A 24,868-nucleotide genomic window follows, 5' to 3' on the forward strand; every position below is an offset into this window, starting at 1 on the left:
AGAAATAGTAGCTTAGATAATGAAGCTAGTTGAATAGCACTTTTTTGAAGCATGGTTGGAATTCAGATGCCCTGCAAGAGGAGATATTGATAAATTACCCATGCATTTATGTTAGACCCTGAAAAGATAACATCTAGCTATAAGGATATAAAAGAAGTAGACAGGCCCTTATAGAAACAGAAGCCCAGCTTCAAATCATCAATTCCTGAAATTAAATTAAGGACATTATGAATTGATAGTAGCCTTAGAAGCATGCCTGAACCAAACTAAAGGATAGTTCAGAAAACACTATCCAGGTATATACTACTGTATATTACATAGATAAACAACAACAAGGAACTACTGTATAGCACAGGGAACTACATTCACTATCTTGTAATAACCTATAATAGAAAAAAATCTGGAAAAGAATGTATATGTTCAGTTATGTATATGTATATGCACTTATTTTGTTGTTGTTCAGTCAGTCAGTCGTGTCTGACTCTTGTGACTCCATGAACTGCAGCACACCAGACTTCCCTGTCCTTATTATCTCTCAGAGTTTGCTCAAACTCATGTGCATTGAGTTGGTGATGTCATCCAACCATCTCATCCTCTGTCATCCCCTTCTCCTCTTGCCGTCAATCTTTCCCAGCATCAGGGTCTTTTCCAGTGAGTCAGCTCTTCCCATCAGGTGGCCATAGTATTGGAGCTTCATTTTCAGCATCAGTCCTTCCAATGAATATTCAGGGTTGATTTCCTTTAGGATTTGACTGATTTGATCTCCTTGCTATCCAAGGGACTTTGAAGAGTCTTCTCCAGCACCACAGTTTGAAAGCATTGATTCTTCAGTGCTCAGCCTTCTTTATGGCCCAACTGTCACATCCATACATGACTACTGGAAAAACCATAGCTTTGACTGTACATGTATATATATAGCTGAATCACTTTGCTGTATACCTGCAACTAACAAAACATTGTAAATCAACTACATTTCAACTTTTAAAAAGAATATCTAGAATGAAACATATGTGGAGAAAGAGAACATCATCCAGAATCTCAAATTATTGCTACAATAATGATTGCTGATGCACAGAAAAATCAAATAGACCCGGAGAACATTATACAACATAAATGTTAGCTAAGTAAACAGCTAGGGGAAAAAAGATTCATAGGGACTCTAGATATTGGCATTATCAAAGAGACTCTATTTTTTTAAATTATAAATTTATTTTAATTGGAGGCTAATTACTTTACAATATTGTATTGGTTTTCCCATACATTGACATGAATCCGCCATGGGTGTACATGTGTTCCCCATCCAGAACCCCCCTCCCACCTCCCTCCCCATCCCATCCCTTTGGGTCATCCCAGTGCACCAGCCCCGAGCACCCTGTATCATGCATTGAACCTGGACTGGCAGTTCATTTCACATATGATAATATACATGTTTCAGTGCCATTCTCCTAAGTCATCCCACCCTCTCCCTCTCCCACAGAATCCAAAAGACTGTTCTATACATCTGTGTCTCAAAGAGACTTTAAATTTTGTTTAATATGTTGACGTCAGTAAAAGAAGAATTTTGACAGAGAATTGGAAACTATTAAAAAAGGAAAGGAATTTCTAGAACAAAAATAATAATCAAGACTGAGAACTTGTTGGGTTAGAAACTGATTAGACACCACAGGTGTGTTCTGTAGCTACTGAGAATCTATGGGCTGGATGCTATTTTTCAAACTATGTAGTAGCAGTCCACAACAAGATAGGAAATTTGTACCAGCATGTAGAACACATTGACCCTAAACACATCATTTAGTTCAACGGGCATTTAAAAAAATTTTTATTGGAGTATAATTGATTTACAGTGTCATGTTAGTTTCAAATGTACAAGAAGTGAATCAATTATACATATACAAGTATCCACTGTTTTAGATTCTTTTCCCATATAGGCCATTACAGGGTACTGAGTATAGTTCCCTGTGCTATACAGTAGGTTCTTATTAGTTACCGATTTTATATATATATTAGGTTGGTGCAAAAGTAATTCTGGTTTTTGCATTGTTGAAATTTGCCATTTGATATTGGAACCACCAGGCTTCCCAGGTGGTGCCAGTGGTAAAAAATCCACTTGCCAGTTCGGGAGATGCTAGAGATGCGGGTTTGATCCCTGGGTCAGGAATATCCACCACTTGGAACCACCACTGCACTGTATATTCCTTAAAAATAGAAAAGGAACTACTAGATCTATAACCTATAGCAAACATGATAATTGGCAGTGCCATCTTAAAAATTTTCCCTTTGAGACTGGGAATGAGACTAGGATGCCTTCTATCATTCCATTTATTCAAGATTGTACTGCAAGTCCTAGATGCAATGCCTTAGTAATCAAAGCTATAAGAATTGAAAAAAGGAAGAAATAACCTATTGTTATTCACATACAATATGACCACAGATATTTAAGATTCTAGAAAATACAAAAGAATCCAAAATAAGGCTGCTAGATATAAGGACTATATATTTTAATCAATTATTTCTATATAACAGCAACAAAGTGAAATTTTAGACAGACATCATTTACAATAACATCAAAACCCCCCAAATATATAGAAGTAAATCTAAAGAAAGACCTCCACACAGTAAACTATAAAACACTGAGACTTGGTGGTTATTTAAAAGAAATTATTGAGAAAAATCTTTAAAACATAAGTAAATGGAGTATATGTTATAATCTTAAGTTTAAACTCAGTATTTTGGAGATGTTGACTACCTCAAATTAATCTATAATTTAGTGTAATCCCAAATCAGAATCTCAATAGGGCTTTTGCAAGGAGAGCAATATAGTACTTCAAGCTCTGATTCTAAAATATATCTGGATATTCAGTGGGTCAGCTAGCCAAGACACTGCTGAAGATGAAGAATATTGTGGGAAGAGTTGTTTTATTGGCTATTAAGAACTATTATAAAACTACCGTAGTTAAGATAGTGCCATTTTAGGTGTAAGGATGGATAGATATCAAGTTGTAACTAACTCTGAGAAATGGACATATGTCTTTAAAAGAAACCCCAGGTTAAAGATACTACTACTAATGCAAGCACAAGTAAACAAGAAAAAGAGTTTTTAGTCAGCCATTTTATCTTACCCAGTTTCTTCTTAACAGATTCTAAGCATTTGGATATTACAGATTATTCCTTACTCTTGAAACTCTTTAGAGGAACCTATTTACTCGATTTAGTAGGCTCAGATCATGAACTCCTTATTGCCAAATTCAGACTGAAATTGAAGAAAGTGGAGAAAACCACTAGACCATTCAGGTATGACCTAAATCAAATCTCTTATGACTACAGTGGAAGTGAGAAATAGATTTAAGGGACTAGATCTGATAGCGTGCCTGATGAACTATGGATGGAGGTTTGTGACATTGTACAGGAGACAGGAATCAAGACCATCCCCAAGAAAAAGAAATGCAAAAAAGCAAAATGGCTGTCTGAGGAGGCCTTACAAATAGCTGTGAAAAGAAGGGAAGCGAAAAGCAGAGGAGAAAAGGAAAGATATACCCATTTGAATGAAGAGTTCCAAAGAATAGCAAGGAGAGATAAGAAAGCCTTCCTCAGCGATCAATTCAAAGAAATAGAGGGAAACAATAGAATGGGAAAGACTAGAGATCTCTTCAAGAAAATTAGAGATATCAAGGAAATATTTCATGCAAAGATGGGCTCAATAAAGGACAGAAATGGTAGGGACCTAACAGAAAAGGAAAGTGAAGTCACTCAGTCATGTCCAACTCCTTTGCGACCCCATGGGCTGTAGCCTACCAGGCTCTTCAGTCCATGGCATTTTCCAGGCAAGAGTACTGGAATGGGTCGCCATTTCTTTCTCCAGGGGATCTTCCCAAAACAGGGATTGAACCCGGGTCTCCCGCATTGCAGGCAGACGCTTTACCGTCTGAGCCACCAGGGAAGCAGAAGATATTAAGAAGAGGTGGCAAGAAGACATAGAAGAACTGTACAAAAAAGATCTTCATGACCTAGATAATCATGATGGTGTGATCACTCAGACATCCTGGAATGTGAAGTCAAGTGGGCCTTAGGAGGCATCACTACAAACAAAGCTAGTAGAGGTGATGGAATTCCAGTTGAGCTATTTCAAATCCTGAAAGATGATACTGTGAAAGTGCTTCACTCAATATGCCAGCAAATTTGGAAAACTCAGCAGTGGCCACAGGACTGGAAAAGGTCAGTTTTCATTCCAATCCCAAAGAAAGGCAATGCCAAAGAATGCTCAAACTATCACACAGTTGCACTCATCTCACATGCTAGTAAAGTAATGCTCAAAATTCTCCAAGCCAGGCTTCAGCAATATGTGAACCGTGAACTTCCAGATGTTCAAGCTGGTTTTAGAAAAGGCAGAGGAACCAGAGATCAAATTGCCAACATCCGCTGGATCATGGAAAAAGCAAGAGAGTTCCAGAAAAACATCTATTTCTGCTTTCTTGACTATGCCAAAGCCTTTGACTCTGTGGATCACAATAAACTGTGGAAAATTCTGAAAGAGATGGGAATACCAGACCACCTGACCTGCCTCCTGAGAAATCTGTATGCAAGGCAGGAAGCAACAGTTAGAACTGGACATGGAACAACAGACTGGTTCCAAATAGGAAAAGGAGTATGTCAAGGCTATATATTGTCACACTACTTATCTAACTTATATGCAGAGTACATCATGAGAAACCCTAGGCTAGAGGAAGCACAAGCTGGAATCAAGATTGCTGGGAGAAATATCAATCTCAGATATGCAGATGACACCACCCTTATGGCAGAAAGTGAAGAAGAACTAAAGAGCCTCTTGATAAAAGTAAAAGAGGAGAGTAAAAAAGCTGGATTAAAGCTCAACATTCAGAAAACTGAGATCATGGCGTTTGGTCCCATCACTTCATGGAAAATAGATGGAGAAACAGTGGAAACAGTGACTGACTATTTTTCTGTGCTCCAAAATCACTGCAGATGGTGATTGCAGCCATGAAATTAAAAGACGCTTACTCCTTGGAAGGGAAGTTATGACCAACCTAGATAGCATATTCAAAAGCAGAGATATTACTTTGCCAACAAAGGTTCGTGTAGTCAAGGCTTTGGTTTTTCCTGTGGTCATGTATGGATGTGAGAGTTGGACTGTGAAGAAGGCTGAGCGCAGAAGAATTGATGCTTTTGTACTGTGGTGTTGGAGAAGCCTCTTGAGAGTCCCTTAGACTGTGAGGAGATCCAACCAGTCTATCCTAAAGGAGATTAGTCCTGGATGTTCACTGGAAGGACTGATGTTGAAGTTGAAACTCCAATACTTTGGCTACCTGATGTGAAGAGCTGACTCATTGGAAAAGACACTGGGAAAGATTGAGGGCAGGAGGAGAAGGGGACGACAGAGGATGAGATGGTTGGATGGCATCACCGACTCAATGGACATGGGTTTCGGTGGACTCCGGGAGTTGGTGATGGACAGGGAGGCCTGGCGTGCTGTGGTTCATGGGATTGCAAAGAGTCGGACATGACTGAGTGACTGAACTGAACTGAACTCAATAGAATCATAATACTGTTTATATAGCAAGTTTAGTAGTTACTTTGAATGAATTTATTGTGTGCTTAAGTTACAATTTTGAATCTTTTTTGGTTTTAGATCTGCTGAATTGGGTCCTACATTATTGACAAGACCTGGACAGCCAACACTTACCAGAGTGCCACCACCCATTCTTCCAAGGCCATCACAGCAGACAGGAAGCGGCAATTTGAACACTTTCAGACCTGCTTACAGTTCATTTTCTTCTGGATATGGTGCCTATGGAAATTCATTTTATGGAAGCTATAGCCCTTATAGTTATGGATATAACGGGCTGGGCTATAACCGCCTTCGTATAGATGATCTTCCACCTAGTAGATTCGTTCAGCAAGCTGAAGAAAGCAGCAGAGGTGCATTTCAGTCCATTGAAAGTATTGTGCATGCATTTGCCTCTGTCAGCATGATGATGGATGCTACTTTTTCAGCTGTCTATAACAGTTTCAGAGCTGTATTGGATGTAGCAAACCACTTTTCCCGATTAAAAATACACTTCACAAAGGTTTTTTCAGCTTTTGCATTAGTTAGGACTATAAGGTATCTTTATAGACGGTTACAGTGGATGATAGGTTTAAGAAGAGGCTTGGAGAATGAGGACCTATGGGCAGAAAGTGAAGGAACTGTGGCTTGCCTTGGTGCTGAGGACAGAGCAGCTAACTCAGCAAAATCTTGGCCAATATTCTTATTCTTTGCTGTTATCCTTGGTGGTCCTTACCTCATCTGGAAACTGCTATCTACTCACAGTGATGAAGTAACAGGTAAGAATAATAGAATGGGTTTAACAACCATGTAACAAGGATTTCCCTGGTGGTCCAGCAGTTAAGACTTCACCTTCCAACGTAGAGGGTGTGGGTTCAATCCCTGGTCAGAGAGCTATGATCCCACATACCTCACAGCCAGAAAACCAAAACATCCAAACAGAAGTAATGCTAAATTCAATAAAGACTTTTAAGAAATGGTATACATGAAAACAAAAAATACTATATATATGTATAAGTCTTAAATTTCAATAATAGATTAATTAGCTTTTTTATATTCATTTGTATTTAATCTTTTGATTGAGTTATTTTTTTTTTCAGTTAAGAACTTCAAAACTGGAAGAGGAACATACAGCAAAAACAGACTTGTTGATTTATTCTTTGTTAGTTCAGTTTAACAGCACACATTACTTAACTACTGTTCACAAAGTACTAAACTTGATGCTGTAGAAGATACAGAGATAACATAGGGAATTAAATCCCTTATCCTTTTTAAAACGTACTGAGAGAGAAGTGAGACACATATATAGGTAATTGTAGTGAGGCATAAAGAGTGTAAGGAGTATGACAGTCGGTGAGAAACATAAGGTTTATGGAACCTTTTTTTATATGCAAGACACTGTGCTAAGTATTTTGAGTACTTTACTCATTTAATTCTTAAAACAATCCTAAGAGGAATTATTCTCATTTTATAAGTGATAGAACTGAAGTTCAAAGAAGTTACTTGCTCAGGGTCACATCTTTAATAAGCCAGAACCAAAACCAAAATGAGGCATCTTTGACTGTTAAGCCCCTACTCTGTCAACTGATACAGAATATTATCTCAATTTAGAATTGAAGCTGACATTTTTTGACTATTTGTATCTAGAAAGAAGTAGCATCTAAGTTAGATTTTGGAAAGACAGATACTGTTCCATCAGTTATGTAGGAAAAAAACAAGACTGTGAAGCAGATGGAAAAGCTTGAACAAAAGTATATAGGCAGGAACTATAAGAATTGTTCATCAACTGTCCTATAATATTAGATAGAAGGATACTGGGAAGTAAAGCTGAGAAATTATATTGGAACCTAGAAATGGACGATCTTAATTTCCACAGAGAGGAGTCAAAAGATGAAGCCTCCTGTAAGAGAGTAGGAGAGGATACAATCCAAGACAGGTGAAAAGGAGAGGTGATTTTTTAATCTGAGGCCAGAGAGGGAGCATGTGTCCATTAGTAAAGTTTTATTAGAACACAGCCACATTCATTCATGTGCATTTTATTATGGCTGCTTATGTACTGAAAGACCAGAGTTGAGTAGTTTATAACAGAGACCCTATGTTTGTTGGCACTCTTGTTGCCTTGCACTTGTTCTACACACTGCATATCTCAGTATTATAACTTGACGATGTATTGAGTGTGACATGTATTGTTAAACTGCAGTACATATTTTTTATTATGAGTGCAGAGATACCTCATGAGAAAAGAACAGTTAAGTGTACTTTGAATGTCACACTTTGAAGGTACAGTATTGTCTGGATTATTCTAGTATTAGGTGGCAAAGCATTGCATTTGTTATGCAGTGACAACATAGCTATGTTAAAGTGATACAATATACATCACCATTCCCAGACTGAGCACTCATCACAGTATTCCCAACTGACAGGAAGTCAACAGTCAGAAAAATCAGAAAATTCAAAATGGGATATCTCATCAGAGCAGAATTCCCTCACCTGTAAACAGGGTGGGGGAGAAGGAACAAACAAAGAAAAAATAAGCCTTCAGTCAAAGTAAGTTTCTGAGAGGCTTCTTTGTCAGATTAGCAAGGAAATCTGTTTACCACTGGTTATTGCAACAACCAAGGAAATATGTTCAGAGAAAGTAAACTTGTTTGAGACTATTAACATTTCAGGGAGAACAGTTTCTGGAAGAGTATTTGAAACAACAGCAATAGTCATTTTAAAACTAGGCAAATGGATTTACTTGGCTTGAATGGATTTACCTGGCTCATGAGGACCCAATAGATACTGATACTGTTTGGTAGTTTATTGGAAGAGTCCTGTTGAATTTGAAATGATTGAAGGTGTTGCCTCTGTGAACAGACTGCAGGGAACAACTACAGATGAGTATTTTCAAAGCAGTTGGAAAACATACTAATCCAACCCAACTTGAAGTTACATCTACAGAGATGTATTGTAACTAATGGTAAAAATTTGTGTGTAACAGAAGACTGGGCAGGACAAAATTTACAGAATTTTGAAAATACAGTTTTTAAAGCTGATAGTTATTTATAGTATTCTTCATCAGCAGGTACACTGCATAAAATATTTGAATTTATCATATCTTATTGAACTAGTAATGTCAAAGATGAACTTCAGTCACTCTTGTGGACATAACTGTTATCAGTTCTGTGAATTTTTATTAGGAGAAGACACTGAAGATACTGACTTGCCCTACCATACAGCAGTGAGATGACTGAGCAGTCAGTGGTTAAATTTTATTACTGTTTTGGGAGGATCAAGGCCAAGATTGAAATTTTTCTGAAAAACAAGAATCACCATGAGCCACTATTAGAAAACACTAAGTGGCTTTGGAAATCAGTCTTTGCTGCAGACTTGGTAATCTTCTTAATGAGTTCAACCTAAAACTGTAAGGCAAAATAGCATTGGAGTAAAGTCACTTTGACAACAACTAATATCATTTGAATCACAAGTAATGTCACATTGCTTTTATACATCATAGATTGTCAAAAGTTAATGAAACAAGATTTCCATTCCTACATAAATTTGCAGCAGTTATACTTTTCTGTGTCATTCTGCAATTCAGAGGTGTTTTTGGACCTCCATACAAGAGAAGGCAATGGCACCCCACTCCAGTACTCTTGCCTGGAAAATCCCATGGATGGAGGAGTCTGGTAGGCTACAGTCCATGGGGTCGCTAAGAGTCGGACACGACTGAGCAACTTCACTTTCACTTTTCACTTTCATGTATTGGAGAAGGAAATGGCAACCCACTCTAGTGTTCTTGCCTGGATAATCCCAGGGACGGGGAAGCCTGGTGGGCTGCCGTCTCTGGGGTTGCACAGAGTCGGACACAACTGAAGCGACTTAGCAGCAGCAGCATGCAAGTGTGTAGGAAATGTCCATATTTCAGAACCCATTTAACTGCCTTGAAGACCTTCCATTTAATCTTCATTTGAAAGTGATTAGTTTTTAATGAAATGACATGTTAAAAGGTTAATATCAGAATTTAACTATTCTATGCGTTTCACCTTCTTAGGAGAATATGCTTATTAAAATCCCATATTCAGTGGATTGGTATTAGAATTTGGCAATACATATCTTTGTGAAAAAACATTTTCAAAATGAGATACCTTAAATCTCATTAAAAATTAGTGTCAACAGATGTATATTCGCAATTGATAATAGATGATAGAAAATATTATCTTTGAACCCCAAATTAAATGAAATATTATCCTACCCCAAAAAGATTCCACTCTTTACAATAGACCTATATTACAAAAAAAGAACTCAATTATTATATTTTGAATTTTTCATAAAATTTATGGAAAAATTTTTTCTGTCATTATATAAGAAACTACACAACATGTTCAATTTTGCCTCATGGCCTACAAAGCTTAAAATATTCCCTATCAAAATTATTTTACTCTATAAAAAAAAATTGCCTACCCCTGGCTTAAAATAAGGAAACTAGAATTTGGAACTTAAAAGGAAAAAGTTTATAAAAAATATTGAACATATTGTTGATCTTACATAGTGTTAATTGTGGAAATTACTTTGTGGGACAGCTTTTCTCTTGGCAAATAAATTTATATAGTTTGCAAACCACAGCCACTGGAATATCTTTTTTTTTAACTTCCATTCATGGGGTCACAAAGAGTCGGACACGACTGAGCAACTGAACTGAACCTAATCTTAATTCTTAATTTGGTTTATAGACAGTACCAACTGGGCAAGTGGTGAGGATGACCATGTAGTTGCTAGAGCAGAATATGATTTTGTTGCCGTATCTGAAGAAGAAATTTCTTTCCGTGCTGGTGATATGCTGAACTTAGCTCTCAAAGGTAAGAAAACATGAATAAATGGGAATTATCTGTGCACTTTTAGAATTTGTAAACGTATTGAAAACTGCATTAAAGCATCATGGGGGACAAAAAGGATCTTGGTCACTGTTAGTTAACTCAGAGGTAGTTACTAGAATTTATTTTTGTCAGTGTAAACCTTTGAAATCTGGGGGAATGGGAGAGAAATGTCCCAGCAAAGTTGTTCCTGTATTTCACTGAGATAAGGAAAGATTTTGTTTATATGATCTCTTCTAAACTTAAAACATTTGAATTCCAAGTTAATTACCAACCCAAAAACATGAGGTAAGCACTAAATGTAATGAACCTAACAAACCAAAGTAATTGCCTGGCATCATCTAAAACATCCCTGTTGGTCTTTTGTTGCTGATACTAGTGTTGTTTTTTTACTTGAATCATGTTTGCCTTAGAGACTTCAACATGAATATTTAGGAATTACTGTCATAAAGTATTAAAGAACCTCAGCAAGAAATTTATAGACATTCAGGTTAATTTTCAGACCAGGTTGCTAATAATTTTTAATGGCTCTAAACAAAATGGCCTTTTCCTTCACTTTTCCCCAGTAACGATGATCAGAAGTTTTGCAGATTTACAAAAAAAAAAAAAATGATTTTTTGTATGTGTGCATTTGTAGGGATTCAGTTTTGCTATGAAAAGTTACATTTTGTTGGTAAAGATACTAGTAACAATAATAAGAATGGTCATTTATGGACTGCTTAGTATTTACTAGGGAGAATTCCCTGGCAGTCCAGTGGTTAGAACTCAGTGCTCTAAACTGCCTAGAGCCCGCTAACTGCAGAGTGGTCAAAAAAAGAAAAAAATAAATGTACTAGACACTGTACATATTTCATTTAAACCTTATAATAATGCTGGGAAGTAAGTACTGTAATTATTCCTGGCTTACACATGAGAAAACTGAAACTCAGAATGAGTGAGTTGTCCAGTGTTACCTAAAATGTAATGGAGATAGACTGTGAACCTAGATTTATCTGACTTCAGAACCTGTATTTTAATCACTTTGGCTGTTTTCCATGTGATCTGTTAATGGAAACTGCCATTTTATTGGTGTCAGTCACTCTTTACATAAGGAAGAAATATCTTCGGTGTTCAAATCATTAGTTTGATTTGGTAACTAGTTGAAAATCTTGGATCAAATTTGCTAAATCTCTGCCTCATCTCTTCACACACAAAACCCAGGCTTCCAAGAAAAAATTTTAAATAATAAAATGTAAATTTAAGAAAAATTTTGGCTATTAAGTATTATATTCATGTTTTTCTTCTAGTCAAAATAGTGATTTACTTAGATTTCAAAAGAATTCTTTCTTTTTAAGATTTATTGTTAGAGGAAAATATAGATAATTAGTTTTAATAAATTAAATTAAAAGTAAAGATCAAATGTGGATTCTTCCAATTATAATATTCCAGAAAATTTTTATATCTCAGATTATTCTTCAACTAATAGTGCCTTTTAACACTTTGGCTTTGCTTCTTTACTTTATTCATTGCTAACATAGATATGTTAGGGCATTTAGAACAAAGTCAGTCACAGACATGGTTAATTTAACTTTTTTTCCTTTTTATTATACAGAAACATGAAAATGCCATATTATGCCAGATTTACAGTTTTGAACTAAAACTTAAACAGCTTTTTAAAGACGTAAATAAAAATAGCACAACATTGTAAAGCAACTATACTTCAATAAATTTTCTTTTTAAATAGGTGAGAGTATTTATATAATCTTTTCTACTTTAAGCTTAGAGTATTAACTTTTTGTTATGTGGCTGTAAGTAACTGAGGTCTTCAATTTTTGTCCACCTTGGATTAAAATTAACATTCATTGTCCTTCAGGATTGTGAATTGCAATCACATAGAATGGATTTTTTTTAATTTCAGCGAAAAATACGTAAAGAAAGCTGGCTTATATAAATGAATGTATCTATTTTCTATACTCACTCTAACTTATCAAGAAGTAGTGAGATACTCATTCCTTAAATTTCAATTTAAAATATGAAAGACATTGATGTTAATTTTCAGCTGTTGAGAGAACTGAATTTTTTTTCTTTATGAATGCACCAACTGACATAAACTTTATGTTCTTCAAGGCTGAAAAAATTTTTCATAAATACAAAATTTAAAATGTTATAAGAAGGGATCCTAGAATTGAGCCTAGTCATCTTGATTTTAAATATTCATATGCACTATTTATTTATGAGTATACTATATTATGTAAGTATAACACAGATTTTAACATTTTACTATCAATATTCTGTTGAACCCTCAAAGTATGTTATAATTACAAGGCTGTCTTTTCTTCCATCAGAGCAACAACCCAGAGTACGTGGTTGGCTTCTGGCCAGTCTTGATGGTCAAACAACAGGACTTATACCTGCTAATTATGTCAAAATTCTTGGTAAAAGAAGAGGTAGAAAAACAGTGGAATCCAGTAGAATTTCCAAGCAGCAACAGTCTTTTACCAACACAACACTAATTAAAGGAGCCACAGCTGCTGATTCTTTGGATGACCAGGAAGCTGCCTTTGAATCTGTTTTTGTTGAAACGAATAAGGTTCCGGTTGCATCTGATTCCACTGGGAAAAATGGAGATAAACAAGATCTTTGATAACTTTCATTGTTTGCCTGAAGTTGAACTATAGAGTACTTTTTAAAAATTTCTTCTTACAAAGAAATTAATCTGCAATCCAATGAAAACATTTGTTAATGACTATTTAAGATGTTTTGCTGCTAGAAATTATTAAAGTTGTACACTAGTATGTTGGTCTAGTGACCTGGTTATGTTTTACGAGTTATTGGACCATGAGGATATTTGTTTAGCCTAGATTATAAGATTATGGAGACTATCATTTTCATCTTATTTGAAACCCTGTGTTTCTCTTGAAAGAGATTGATGAACTGTAGAATACACAGTTTGCTACAGTAGGGATCACTAATACATTTTAAAATTCTAGTTTAATTGACTTGGAATCCTCAGGAATTGAGTGACAGCATGAGAACAGGCTAATTTTTCTACAACTTTAAATAAACTGAATAATAAAAATTTTCTGATGTGTATTACATCCAGTATTGGGTTTGCTTTAGGCAGTAGTAAAATGTTTTCACCCAACAACAATTAATGCTATTATGTTTTATTGTATTTTTGAAAATTTTATCTTAGAAAGGTTGCTAAAAGCATTGTGAAGGAAATGGTTCCAGGGTGATAGTTAGCCCGAATAGTTTTCCTTGCTAGTAAAAAGGCTATAATTTATCTTTCTTACAGATTGCTTCCTTTTCTTTAGAGGGTCATACGACTTTTTATATGTGTGACTAGTTTTCATCCTGGGTGAATTAGAATTCTTAATCTGAAAGATTTACTTTGTTTTTCTCCAGCCTAGACTCAAGTTCTTTAAGTTTGCAACTCAATTCTAGCAGTAATGGTTTTAAATCTTTTCACAGAGTCTCTGCTTCTGCCTATTAAAATTATTTTTTAAATTCCATATTCAGGCTGTTCTTTAAACATTGAGAGTGTGTTACATTGGGTACATATTTCTTTTAGGTTCAGTTTTTACTACTGAGACTATAAATAAAATGGCTGAATTGCCATTTAGAATATGATAATATTATTTGACTTGTTTAGGAATGATTTTAGGTACAGTTAAATTTCAGTACACTGAATATTTCCCCACAAAATTGGAAAATTCATATACTTGCTATTATATTACAAAAATAATATCAGTTATACAGAGTATGAAAATACATTACAGATATTGTTGAAAACTTGAAATTATTTGACAAAGACTTTGATCTTTTTCTTATAGAGTTTATGTTCAACAACTAAGTAATTCTGGAATAATTCAAACTAAAACATTAGGAACCAAGTATATGTATAATCAACATAGAATTTTACTAAATACTTCTTGGGAACCTCTCTTTTGTGACAATATAGTAAGTAATGTATCATTTAAAATACAATGTTGACCCCGTGCAGAAAAAAGTAATAAAATAGTAAAATTGTTACCTAGACGTATTTTTCTAACACCTAGTTCTTCAAACCTTCAAGTTGAGGAGATTAAGTTCCTTATATACTATTTTCCATTTGTATTCTACAGTTAGAGGTTTTGCTTTGCTTTGTTAGAAAGTCATTTATGGAAATTTTGTTCTTGAAACAAATTTTGTATAAGACAAATTATTAAATTTGATGTTGAGACATCTAAATTGAATGCAAGTAGAGGTGAAATTTTGAGTTGGTGCTATTTAGATTAGAAAAGGGGTCTTTATGATTGCCATTAAAGATGTATAGGGACAAGAGTATAGCACAAAATAAATGAAAAAAACAATTTGACTTTTCTTATGGTTTTTTTGTTTGTTTGTTTAAGAATGCTAAATTGCAACATACATTTTATGTACATTGTTTATGTCTAAAAATTCCTTTTATAATAAGAATCTAGAAAAGGAATTTAGGAATAAGCAGAGAAATTTTGTAACCTTTCTTATCATGACAGTTTTAGGTTTCAATATTGTTATTTTTAGAAACTTATTTAAGGACTGCTGCTTTGTAGAAATTACAAACAAACAATATTACAATAATCACAAGTTACAACAATAAAACAGGTTTCATTTAAATTTTTTTCTGATTGTAGTTTATCAGTATAGAAAGGAAAAAGGTAAGCTTTATAAATTTTCATGTTTTAACATTTTATTTAGGTATTTGATTTAGTCTATCAGTGTGTCATATATTTACTTGAATACTGATGTCCTTTATCTTGTGCTAAGAACAAATGTTAAATGCAGTTAACATTTTATTTTTAATAGATTGTGAAGTTATTGGACAAATAAAAATATATTAAACTTGATTGACATTTTCTGAAGACAAACTGTTAACTCTTTACAGGATTGCAATTAATGTAAAAGTCTGATTTTCATCATATCATTGTGTATATTAGCTACTGCAGATCCATGTGTCTTTTCTATTTACTTGTGATTAAAGAAAATATTGAATTTACACTTATATAAAACTTACCTTTAAGATGAGTTAACTCATTATTGACTGGGGAATTTTTGAAGAAACTAACGCCTATGGCCAACAGTTTTTATTTCTGCCACCCAAAAGTTAATTCTGTTATTTCACTAGCACTCTTTGGGTTATTACACTCAGTAGTTATACCTGACACACCTGTAAAGTCTCCAGCCCAGTGAGTTTCATTTTCACTTTCTGTATCAGAATCCATCACTCAGGTTTTTCGTCTTTTTTTTTTTTTTCTTTTTTTCTGTCAGAATCAGAACTGTATTCTGAAGAACTATCATCTTCTGAGACACTAGTATATATGTCCCTTACACAATCAGAGAAAGTATCTACATAAAATTCACTGAAAAATGCTTCTTCCACAAAATTTCATGATGCATCATTTTTGAAAATTTTATGAAATAAACTTGCATTTAAAATATACACAAGGTTGGAACAAAAACCCAACAGAGCAAAATGGGAATGATAATGACAATCATAAGTTGTATAATAAGCCATTGATCAATTTTAAGCTCTAACAACTTTGCACAGTGCTGCTGATTATATCACTTTGATACGTCTCCAGTCAATAATGTATTACAATAAGACCTCATAAAATAAATAAATTTCTATTAAAAAAAAAAAAAGACCTCAGATCTAGGTTTTGGGAGACCTAGATTCTAGTCTGGACAATACTTACTATGAGATTTACTTACTGTAAGATTATTTTTCAGTTTCCTCATTGATAACATTGGTGATAGCTGCTATATCTACCTCACATAAGAGTGCTTTTTTAAAAAAATATAAATCAAAAGAGATTATGGCAGCTATATATTTTGTGATTTTTTTCCATGTTTATTTAAACTTTTCACATCCTGTTCAAATGGCACAAGGTATTATATCAATCTCAAATTTCACATTCACACATAATTAAAAGTTGAAATTAGTTCACTAGTACTTATAACTTTGCCTGAAATGTAATTTTAAATTATTTTGCTGAATACCTGAACAGCCCAGAAAAATGCAGTGGAATATTTATTCAACACAAAGAAATTTTGTTTTTTAAGCATTGCCTTGAAGTTGTTTTTATGTAGGTTATCTCATTTGGGAGAAGGAACTGTTTCTTTTAAATTAAGACAGCTAAGTCATGAATCCTCTGGAGTACTTACTATATTATGCCCTATGAATAGTTTTTCACATTTAAAGTGGTAATGTTTTAAGTATTCTAACCTAACAGTGTTTCTCTCCTCATATAAATTGTCTTGTTTTCTAAGAATTTCACATGCTCAGAATTGACTCATTGATTACACTCTAATAATGACACCAGTATCATTGGTCTAGAAAATCTGTAGTTTTGTTCTGCTTCATTTTACCCTAATACTTTTTTTCATCTGCTGCCTGCAATTCCATACTCTCCACTCTCTTCTGTATTTAATGTTTATCCTTCCAAGCCATCTTCTAAATTTTTCACATATTTCTTTAAAAAACTGTATGATAACATTTATTTTGTATAACTTTTCAATTTTATATAAGAGATATTATGGTATAAAACTCATTTTCTAACTTTCATAAAACATTTGGATTTTAGGAACTATTCGTCTTACTGTATATAACATGGTTTCTGATGCATATTATTCTGTTATATTCACATACTATAGCTTATCTTTTCCTCTAGTCATAGATACTCAGGTTATTTCCAGCTGTTCACACTTATACAAACTTGTACGTTTCTTCTTATGACTCTGCCCTTTAGTTTCTTTGGTATATATGTCCTAGAGTAGATGGCTGGTGTTTTGAGTATATGCATATTTAATTTCAGTTAGTAATGCTGGATTGTTCTCATGAATGGTTGTACAGTTTGCACTTAACACCAGCAAGACACGAGAATATCGTTTCCTCTACATCTTCAGCAGCATTTGATATTTTCTGATTTTGTATAATCTGCTATATATGAAATTGTGTGTTGTCTTAATCTGCATTATCTGATTACTAATAAGCCCACACATATACTGTTTTTTTTTTAATGACTGCACCGGGTCTTCATTGCTGCATGCGTACTTTTCTCTGGTTGTGGCAGTTGGGGGCTACTCTCTAGTTGTGATGCCCCGGCTTCTCATTGTGCTGGTTTCTCATGCTGTGAAGCATGGGCTGTAGGCACGCAAGTTTCAGTAGTTGTGGCTCACAGGCTCCAGAGCACAGGCTCAGTAGTTGTGGCACATGGGCTCAGCTGTCCCATGGCATCTGGGATCTTCTTGGACCAGGGATCAAACACATGTCTCCTGTGTTGACAAGTGGATTCTTTACCACCAAGCCACAAGGGAAGCCCTGAGTATATACTTTTTAGTCATTCTGGTTTCCATTCTATGGATTGCCTATACTTATAGGCAATGGATGGCCTGTACTTACGTCCATTTTTCTATTGATTTTTCTCTTTCTTGTTGATTATAGTGCAAGAAATTCTGTATTCTATGTAATGTTTCCTTGTTAGGTGCACATGTTAGAAATAACTTGGGCTTGTCATTTATTAATAATTCTTGTCTTTGGTGTCATTGATGGAATAGCAATTTTGCTTCCAGTTACATTTTTTAGGTCTTTATTAGTGTTATAGTTTTATATTTACATTTAATTTAGCTGGAGTTTAGTTTTGGATATAATCAGTCAGTCAGTCAGTTCAGTCACTCAGTTGTTTCCAACTCTTTGTGAGCCCATGGACTGCAGCATACCAGGGTTGTCCATCACCAACTCCAAGAGCTTGCTCAAACTCATGTCCATCAAATTGGTAATGCCAACCAACCATCGCATCCTCTGTCATCCCCATCTCCTCTTGCCTTTAGTCTTTCCCAGCATCAGGGTCTTTTTCAATGAGTTGGCTCCTTGCATCAGGTGGCCAAAGTACTGGAGCTTCAGCTTCAGCATCAGTCCTTCCAATGAATATTCAGGACTGATTTCCTTTAGGATGGAGTGGTTGGATCTCCTTGCAGTCCAAGGGGCTCTCAAGAGTCTTCTCCAGCACCACAGTTCAAAAGCATCAATTCTTTGGCGCTCAGCTTTCTTTATGGTCCAACTCTCACATCCATACTTGACTACAGGAAAAATCACAGCTTTTACTAGGCGGACCATTGTTGGCAAAGTAATGTCTCTGCTTTTTAATATGATGTCTAGATTGGTGATAGCTTTTCTTCCAAGGAGCAAGTGTCTTTTAATTTCATGGCTGCAATCACCATCTGCAGTGATTTTGGAGCCGAAAAATTAAACTGTCACTATTTCCATTGTTTTCCCATCTATTTGCATGAAGTGATGGGACCAGATGCCATGATCTTAGTTTTCTGAATGTTGAGTTTTAAGCCAGCTTTTTCCACTTTCCTCTTTCACTTTCATCAGGAGGCTTTAGAGTTCCTCTTCACTTTCTGCCATAAGGGTGGTGTCATCTGCATATCTGAGGTTATTGATATTTCTCCTGGCAATCTTGATTTCAACTTATGCTTCATCCAGCCCAGCATTTCGCATGATGTACTCTGCATATAAATTAAATAAGCAGGGTGACAATATAGAGCCTTGATGTACTCCTTTCCCAACTTTGAACCAGTTGGTTGTTCCATGTCCGGTTCTAACTGTTGATTCTTGAACTGCATATAGATTTCTCAGGAGGCAAGTAAGGTGGTGTGGTATTCCCGTCTCTTTCAGAATTTTCCACAGTTTGTTGTGATCCACACAGTCAAAGGCTTTGGCATAGTCAATAAAGCAGAAGTAGATGTTTTTCTGGAACTGTCACTTCTTCATTGATCCAGTGGATGTTGGCAATTTGATCTCTGCTTCCTCTGCCTTTTCTAAATCCAGCTTGAACATCTGGGAGTTCACAGTTCATGTACTGTTGAAGCCTGGCTTGGAGAATTTTGAGCATTACTTTGCTAGTGTGTGAGATGAGTGCAGTTGTGTCGTAGTTTGAGCATTCTTTGGCATTGCCCTTCTTTGGGACTGAAATGAAAACTGACCTTTTCCAGTCCAGTGGCCACTGCTGAATTTTCCAAATTTGCTGGCATATTGAGTGAAGCGCTTTCACAGCATCATGTTTTAGGATTTGAAATAGCTCAACTGGAGTTCCATCACCTCCACTAGCTTTTTTCATAGTGATGCTTCCTAAGGCCCATTTGACTTCGAATTCCAGGATGTCTGGCTATAGGTGAATGATCACACCATCGTGGTTATCTGGGTTATGAAGATCTTTTTTGTATAGTTCTTCTGTGTATTCTTGCCATCTTTTCTTAATATCTTCTGCTTCTGTTAGGTCCATACCATTTCTGTCCTTTATTGTGTTCATCTTTGCATGAAGTTTTCCCTTGGTGTTTCTGATTTTCTTGAAGAGATCTCTAGTCTTTCCCTTTCTATTGTTTTCCTCTATTTCTTTGTATTGATCTCTGAGGAAGACTTTCTTATCTGTCCTTGCTATTCTTTGGAACTCTGCATTCAGATGCTTATACCTTTCCTTTTCTCCTTTGCCTTTCACTTCTCTTTTCTCAGCTATTTGTAAGGCCTCCTCAGACAACCATTTTTGCCTTTTTGCATTTCTTTTTCTTAAGGATGGTCTTGATCACTGCCTCCTGTACAATGTCACGAACCTCTGTCCATAGTTCTTCAGGCACTCTATCAGGTCTAATCCCTTGAATCTATTTGTCACTTCCATTGTATAATCATAAGGGATTTGATTTAGGTCATATCTGAATGGTCTAGTGGTTTTCCCTACTTTCTTCAGTTTAAGTCTGAATTTGGCAATAAGGACTTCATGATCTGAGCCACAGTCAGCTCCTGGTCTTGTTTTTGCTGACTGTATAGAGCTTCTCCATCTCGGCTGCAAAGAATATAGTCAAAGAATGTAATATACCTCAGGAGCAGATGTCAGCCTGGCTCGTGGGCTCCGGGATCCAAAACTATTAGATATATTATGAGATATGAATTCAACTTATTCTCCAGCTAATCATTAAAATGGTTATTAATAAAACCACTTCTCTCTCTCTCTAGAGGAAAATTATCTTGGATTTACTTTCTTAGCACTATTTCCTTGAAATTGTGGGTTAAGATACACAAGGAATGCCAGCTGTTTATCCAGCAGCATATATTTAGTTGCAAAAAGCACAAACTTTGACATTTCTCTGAGTGAGATAGAACTGGTAACCAAGCTTGCGAGGAACCCGCCCTCAGGGATTTTTACACCATAGTGGTTCCCGTGGCATATGAGGCTTGCCTAAGGTGGAGGCCAGGTTTACTGTACTGTGCCCTTTCCGGCAAGCTAAGTGACCTTAGTACCAAATTATATCCTTTTGAGTCTTGTGAGTATGAATATCTGCTGGGCACGCAGAGTAGAATTGTAAGTTTTTTCTAACACCATCTGTTAAATCCATTTTTCACCCATTTCACTATATACCAATTTGTCATAAACATGAAACTTGGGGCTCTCCATTCTGTTATTGATGTCAGTTCCTTTCCCAGTATAGCATTGTCTTAATATAACTTTGTAATATGTCTAAATAGCTGAATCTTTTTGTTCTACTTTGATAGAATTAACTTTGTCAATTTTTTTTACTATCCTTTTAGTCAAGTTCCCAAAAACAAGGTGCTGAAATTTTTACTGAATTTGCAGGTTACTTTAGAATTAACATTTTTATAAAGTCAAATCAGGGTATGTTGATCTTGTATTTGTAGCTTTGATGAATGCTTTTTAGTTGTAAAGTTAGTGAATCTCTTTGGTTGTCTGTGAAATACAAATAATGAATTTTATTTCTTCCTGAAAGGCCTTATACCTTTCTTTCATTTTGACTGTTTCAGCCAGGTTGCCAGTCTCTATTTGACAGAGCTGTGGTAGCAGGCATTTTTATCAAATTTCTACTTCAGATTCTAAACTTGCTCTGTTAAATGCTATGTTTGCTGTGAGTTTTGTGCTAGTTAGTCTTTTTCAAAAGAAGTTCCTGTGCTAGTTAGTCTTTTTCAAAAGAAGTTCCTGTTTATTGATATTTTATATATGCCTTTGTTCAGGTGTTTTTTTTTTTTCACCTTTAGTTATAGTAATATAGAGAATAACATTGATTTCTGATATTGAGCTGTTCTTGCATTCCTACTTGATGTTATTTTTTAATGAAATGATTTATGAAAAATACACATATAAATGAGTATGGTGGTTTAGTTGCTAAGTTGTGTCCGACTCTTGGGACTCCATGGCCCGGGAACCTACCAGGCTCCTCTGTCCATGTGATTCTCCAGGCTACTAGAGTGGGTTGCCATTTCCTTCTCCAGGGGATCTTCCCAACCCAGGAATCAAACCCTGTCTCCTGCATTGCAAGGAGATTCTTTACCGACTGAACTACAAGGGAAGCCCATGAATGAGTATAGACGATGATTAAAAGTGGGGTATTATGCAGAAATGTAACTGTGTGTTCAGAAGGCAGAATTGCCACTATTTGATGAGGTGTCCTAGAAGAAGATAAGCTGAAAATGGGCTCTGGGTCATGGTCTGGCCTCATTTTCTCTGATATTTTACAAAACCTTTTCTGGAGAAAGTCATTCAGCTAATACTGGGAAACCTAGGGTTATCCACATTTTATGTACTGGGTTGGTGGGAAAGAGCGTTTGATTTTTCCATACAATAGTACAGAAAGACCCAAACCAACTTTCTGGCCAACCCAATATTTTGAAAGATGTGCCAGCACCTAGAACTAGATACCTGCCTGTAACACAATCAGGAGGATAGGGCTGCTTAGGCTTTTCCACTTTTAACTTCTGGTGGCTATCCTTCAGCACTCAGGAGTAGGTCAAAGCAGAACATTTGTGTGTTCTTAAAAGATCCAGGGAGCAGAAGGAAAGAGCTAGAGCATCAGCAAGCCAACTTAGGTCAGGCTCACTCAGGCATCGTCAGATTTTTTTAAAAATATGGTACCACATAAGAAAGCATTATGTTGAAGTCTCGAGTCATTCTGCACAAATCTGAACTGGCCACTCTCTTCTCCTGGTACAGTTATCCTGGATTTTGTTTTTATTTTCCTGAAGAGTCCTATGATCTTTCTATTTCTATACCCTACTCTTATGTCTCTTGGTTTACTCTCTTTGATGTAAAGCACATTTAGCAGCTTCCTGAGAAAGGCTCTATGGGAGATGAAGTATGGGTCCTTGAATGTCTGGAAATTGTCTTGAATTCTGCTCTCGGTTTAAATAATACTATGATATAAAATTCCAAGCTGGCTGTTGTTTTCCGTTAAAAATTTGAAGGGATTTCTCTGTTGTCTCCAGCTTCCATTGTGACCACTGAGAAGGCTTGAAGCTGGTTTGATTCTTGTTCCTTTATATGTGCCCTATCTTGTTTTTGTTTGTTTTCCCCTCTAGAAGCTTGTAGGATCCATCTGAGGATAGTAATGATTGTAAGTTACTTTGTTTTCAGGTTTCTATTTTGTTATGTAGTCTTTTCCCCCCTGTATTACTGTGTATGTATTTATGTTTTATCTCTATCACAATAAAGATTTTCTCTCAGGTTTCTGCTGAACTTTGGTTGTTGGCGTATGTTTAAGAATAAGAGGCTGAACAGCTGATTGAAGGCTTTGAGCAGACAGGCAGGGCTTGTTGTCAGTGAACTTTGTGATAAAGCCAATTCAGGGGGCATGACATAGGATTTGCTAATATTTCCCTGATTTAAACATTCTATCCAGTCTCAGGCACAGTGACCCACCAAACTTACAGAATGGTCAGGGAAACAGACCAGAAACTCTTCAACTTTAGGCAGGTAGGCAGCTCCAATGAGAGAGTGGAAAGCTGCATGTGTATGGTTTCTCCTTCCAAACTCACCATTCAGCTAAATCATTCCTCACCTGAGAAGCTGCTGATAAGAGAGAGGGAAGGAGAAAGAGACACCAGTGTTATTATAGAGAAATACTGCTATGTGAAAACAGAGAGTAGGGAATTGTGGCAAATTGAACAGTGTGTTAAAAGTGAATGTATATTTTAAATTTATATTTGCTTGGGGGAGGTCTCTTTGCTGTTTCTAAGAGAAATACATGTAAAAATCTCCAATGGTTGATATATTCTCATGGTTTTGTCAGTTATTTTATTTACTGTTGCTACCTTATAAGTTTTGTACTTAGCATGCTTTCTGTTTTTGTATTTGCTTTTTAATAGATCAGATTTTATTCTGCAGGTTTGGAAGCTATACATTCTATTTTTATTCTCCTTGTGGTTATTTCTAACCCATATTTATGATTACCTTTCTCTACCAGTATTTAAAGTTACCAACATGGAGTCTTACAGTAACACAGAAGTATTGACACACTGTCATTCTCCCTCCTTCCCCCATACACGTTACCTGTTGTCTCTCTGCTCCTCTTCACCCACGTTGATATCACTTAGAGTGTTTATCCCAGTTAATTTTTCATTTTGAATATTTGCTAATTGAACAAATAACTTTTCTGAGGTTGCTATTTATTTCCTGTATAGATTTTATCCATTCATTTATGTGTTTATTCATCAAATTAGTATAATCACCTGGTTTTAAAAACACATAAGGAAATAAGAGCAGTGACTTGCCTCACTCCAAAGTCCAGATCCCAGAATCAATTGTGTTTAACTCCATACTGTTGTTTTTACCTTCTTACTTGTAAGTAATGTGCTCACCTTGCTGTTTTGACTTAGCAATGTTAGAGGTTATCTATTACCCTCTCCTTCCCACCCTCCATGGAGGATTTGACTGCCTTTACTACTATCCCACTCTTCCTCTCACCCCTCTTCCTAATATTATTTTAATTTTTAGTCAGTTCTGTTCAGTTACTCAGTCATGTCCGACTCTTTGCAACCCTGTGGAATGTAGCACGCTAGGCTTCCCTGTCCATCACCAGCTGCTGGAGCTTGCTCAAACTCATGTCCATAAGTTGGTGATGCCATCCAACCATTGCATTCTCTCTCGTCCCCTTCTCCCACCTTCAATCTTTCCCAGCATCAGGGTCTTTTCCAGTGAGTCAGTTCTTCGCATTAGGTGAGCAAAGTATTGAAGCTTCAACTTCAGTGTCAGTCCTTCCAGTGAATATTCAGGACTGGTTTCCTTTAGGATTAACTGGCTTGATCTCCTTTTGATATCCTTGTGCTCTAATTTTTAGTCAAGTCACTGAAAATGTTTGCATTATTGTGACCGTGTAAATATTGTTTCTTTCTTCCCTGTTGTTCATTTCATACATTACTTTCTGGTTTTCCCAGTATTGCCATTGCCTTGCTTGTTTATTTGCCTCGTTTCTGTGTACCGTGCCTGGCTACAAGTTGTGGTGCCTAATACTTTCGTGCTGGGCCTTTCAAGAGTTCTGCAGTGTAAACAGCTGTCAGAATCCCAGTCTCAGGTATAATTTCATCACCTCTGCTAAGTCAGTTACCTCACATTCATTGGCTTTTTTACTGCTTCTGAAAGTCTCATTGTTGTCTTCTCTTTTATGC

The 24,868-nt window shown here is 35.8% G+C and overlaps 1 protein-coding gene across 1 annotated transcript in view; it reads left to right on the forward strand.

Moving 5' to 3' along the window:
- The window catches only part of PEX13 (peroxisomal biogenesis factor 13), a 31,495-nt gene extending 17,585 nt beyond the window's left edge, over positions 1-13,910 (forward strand). The window contains 3 exon segments of the mRNA NM_001076212.2: positions 5,645-6,339; positions 10,276-10,401; positions 12,741-13,910. Coding sequence (NP_001069680.1) covers positions 5,645-6,339; positions 10,276-10,401; positions 12,741-13,039 — 1,120 coding nt within the window. The 3' untranslated portion in view covers positions 13,040-13,910.
- Positions 13,911-24,868: the final 10,958 nt, after the last annotated feature.

This window comes from Bos taurus, chromosome 11, assembly GCF_002263795.3.
Source record: "Bos taurus isolate L1 Dominette 01449 registration number 42190680 breed Hereford chromosome 11, ARS-UCD2.0, whole genome shotgun sequence".
In the NCBI taxonomy this organism is placed as follows: domain Eukaryota; kingdom Metazoa; phylum Chordata; class Mammalia; order Artiodactyla; family Bovidae; genus Bos; species Bos taurus.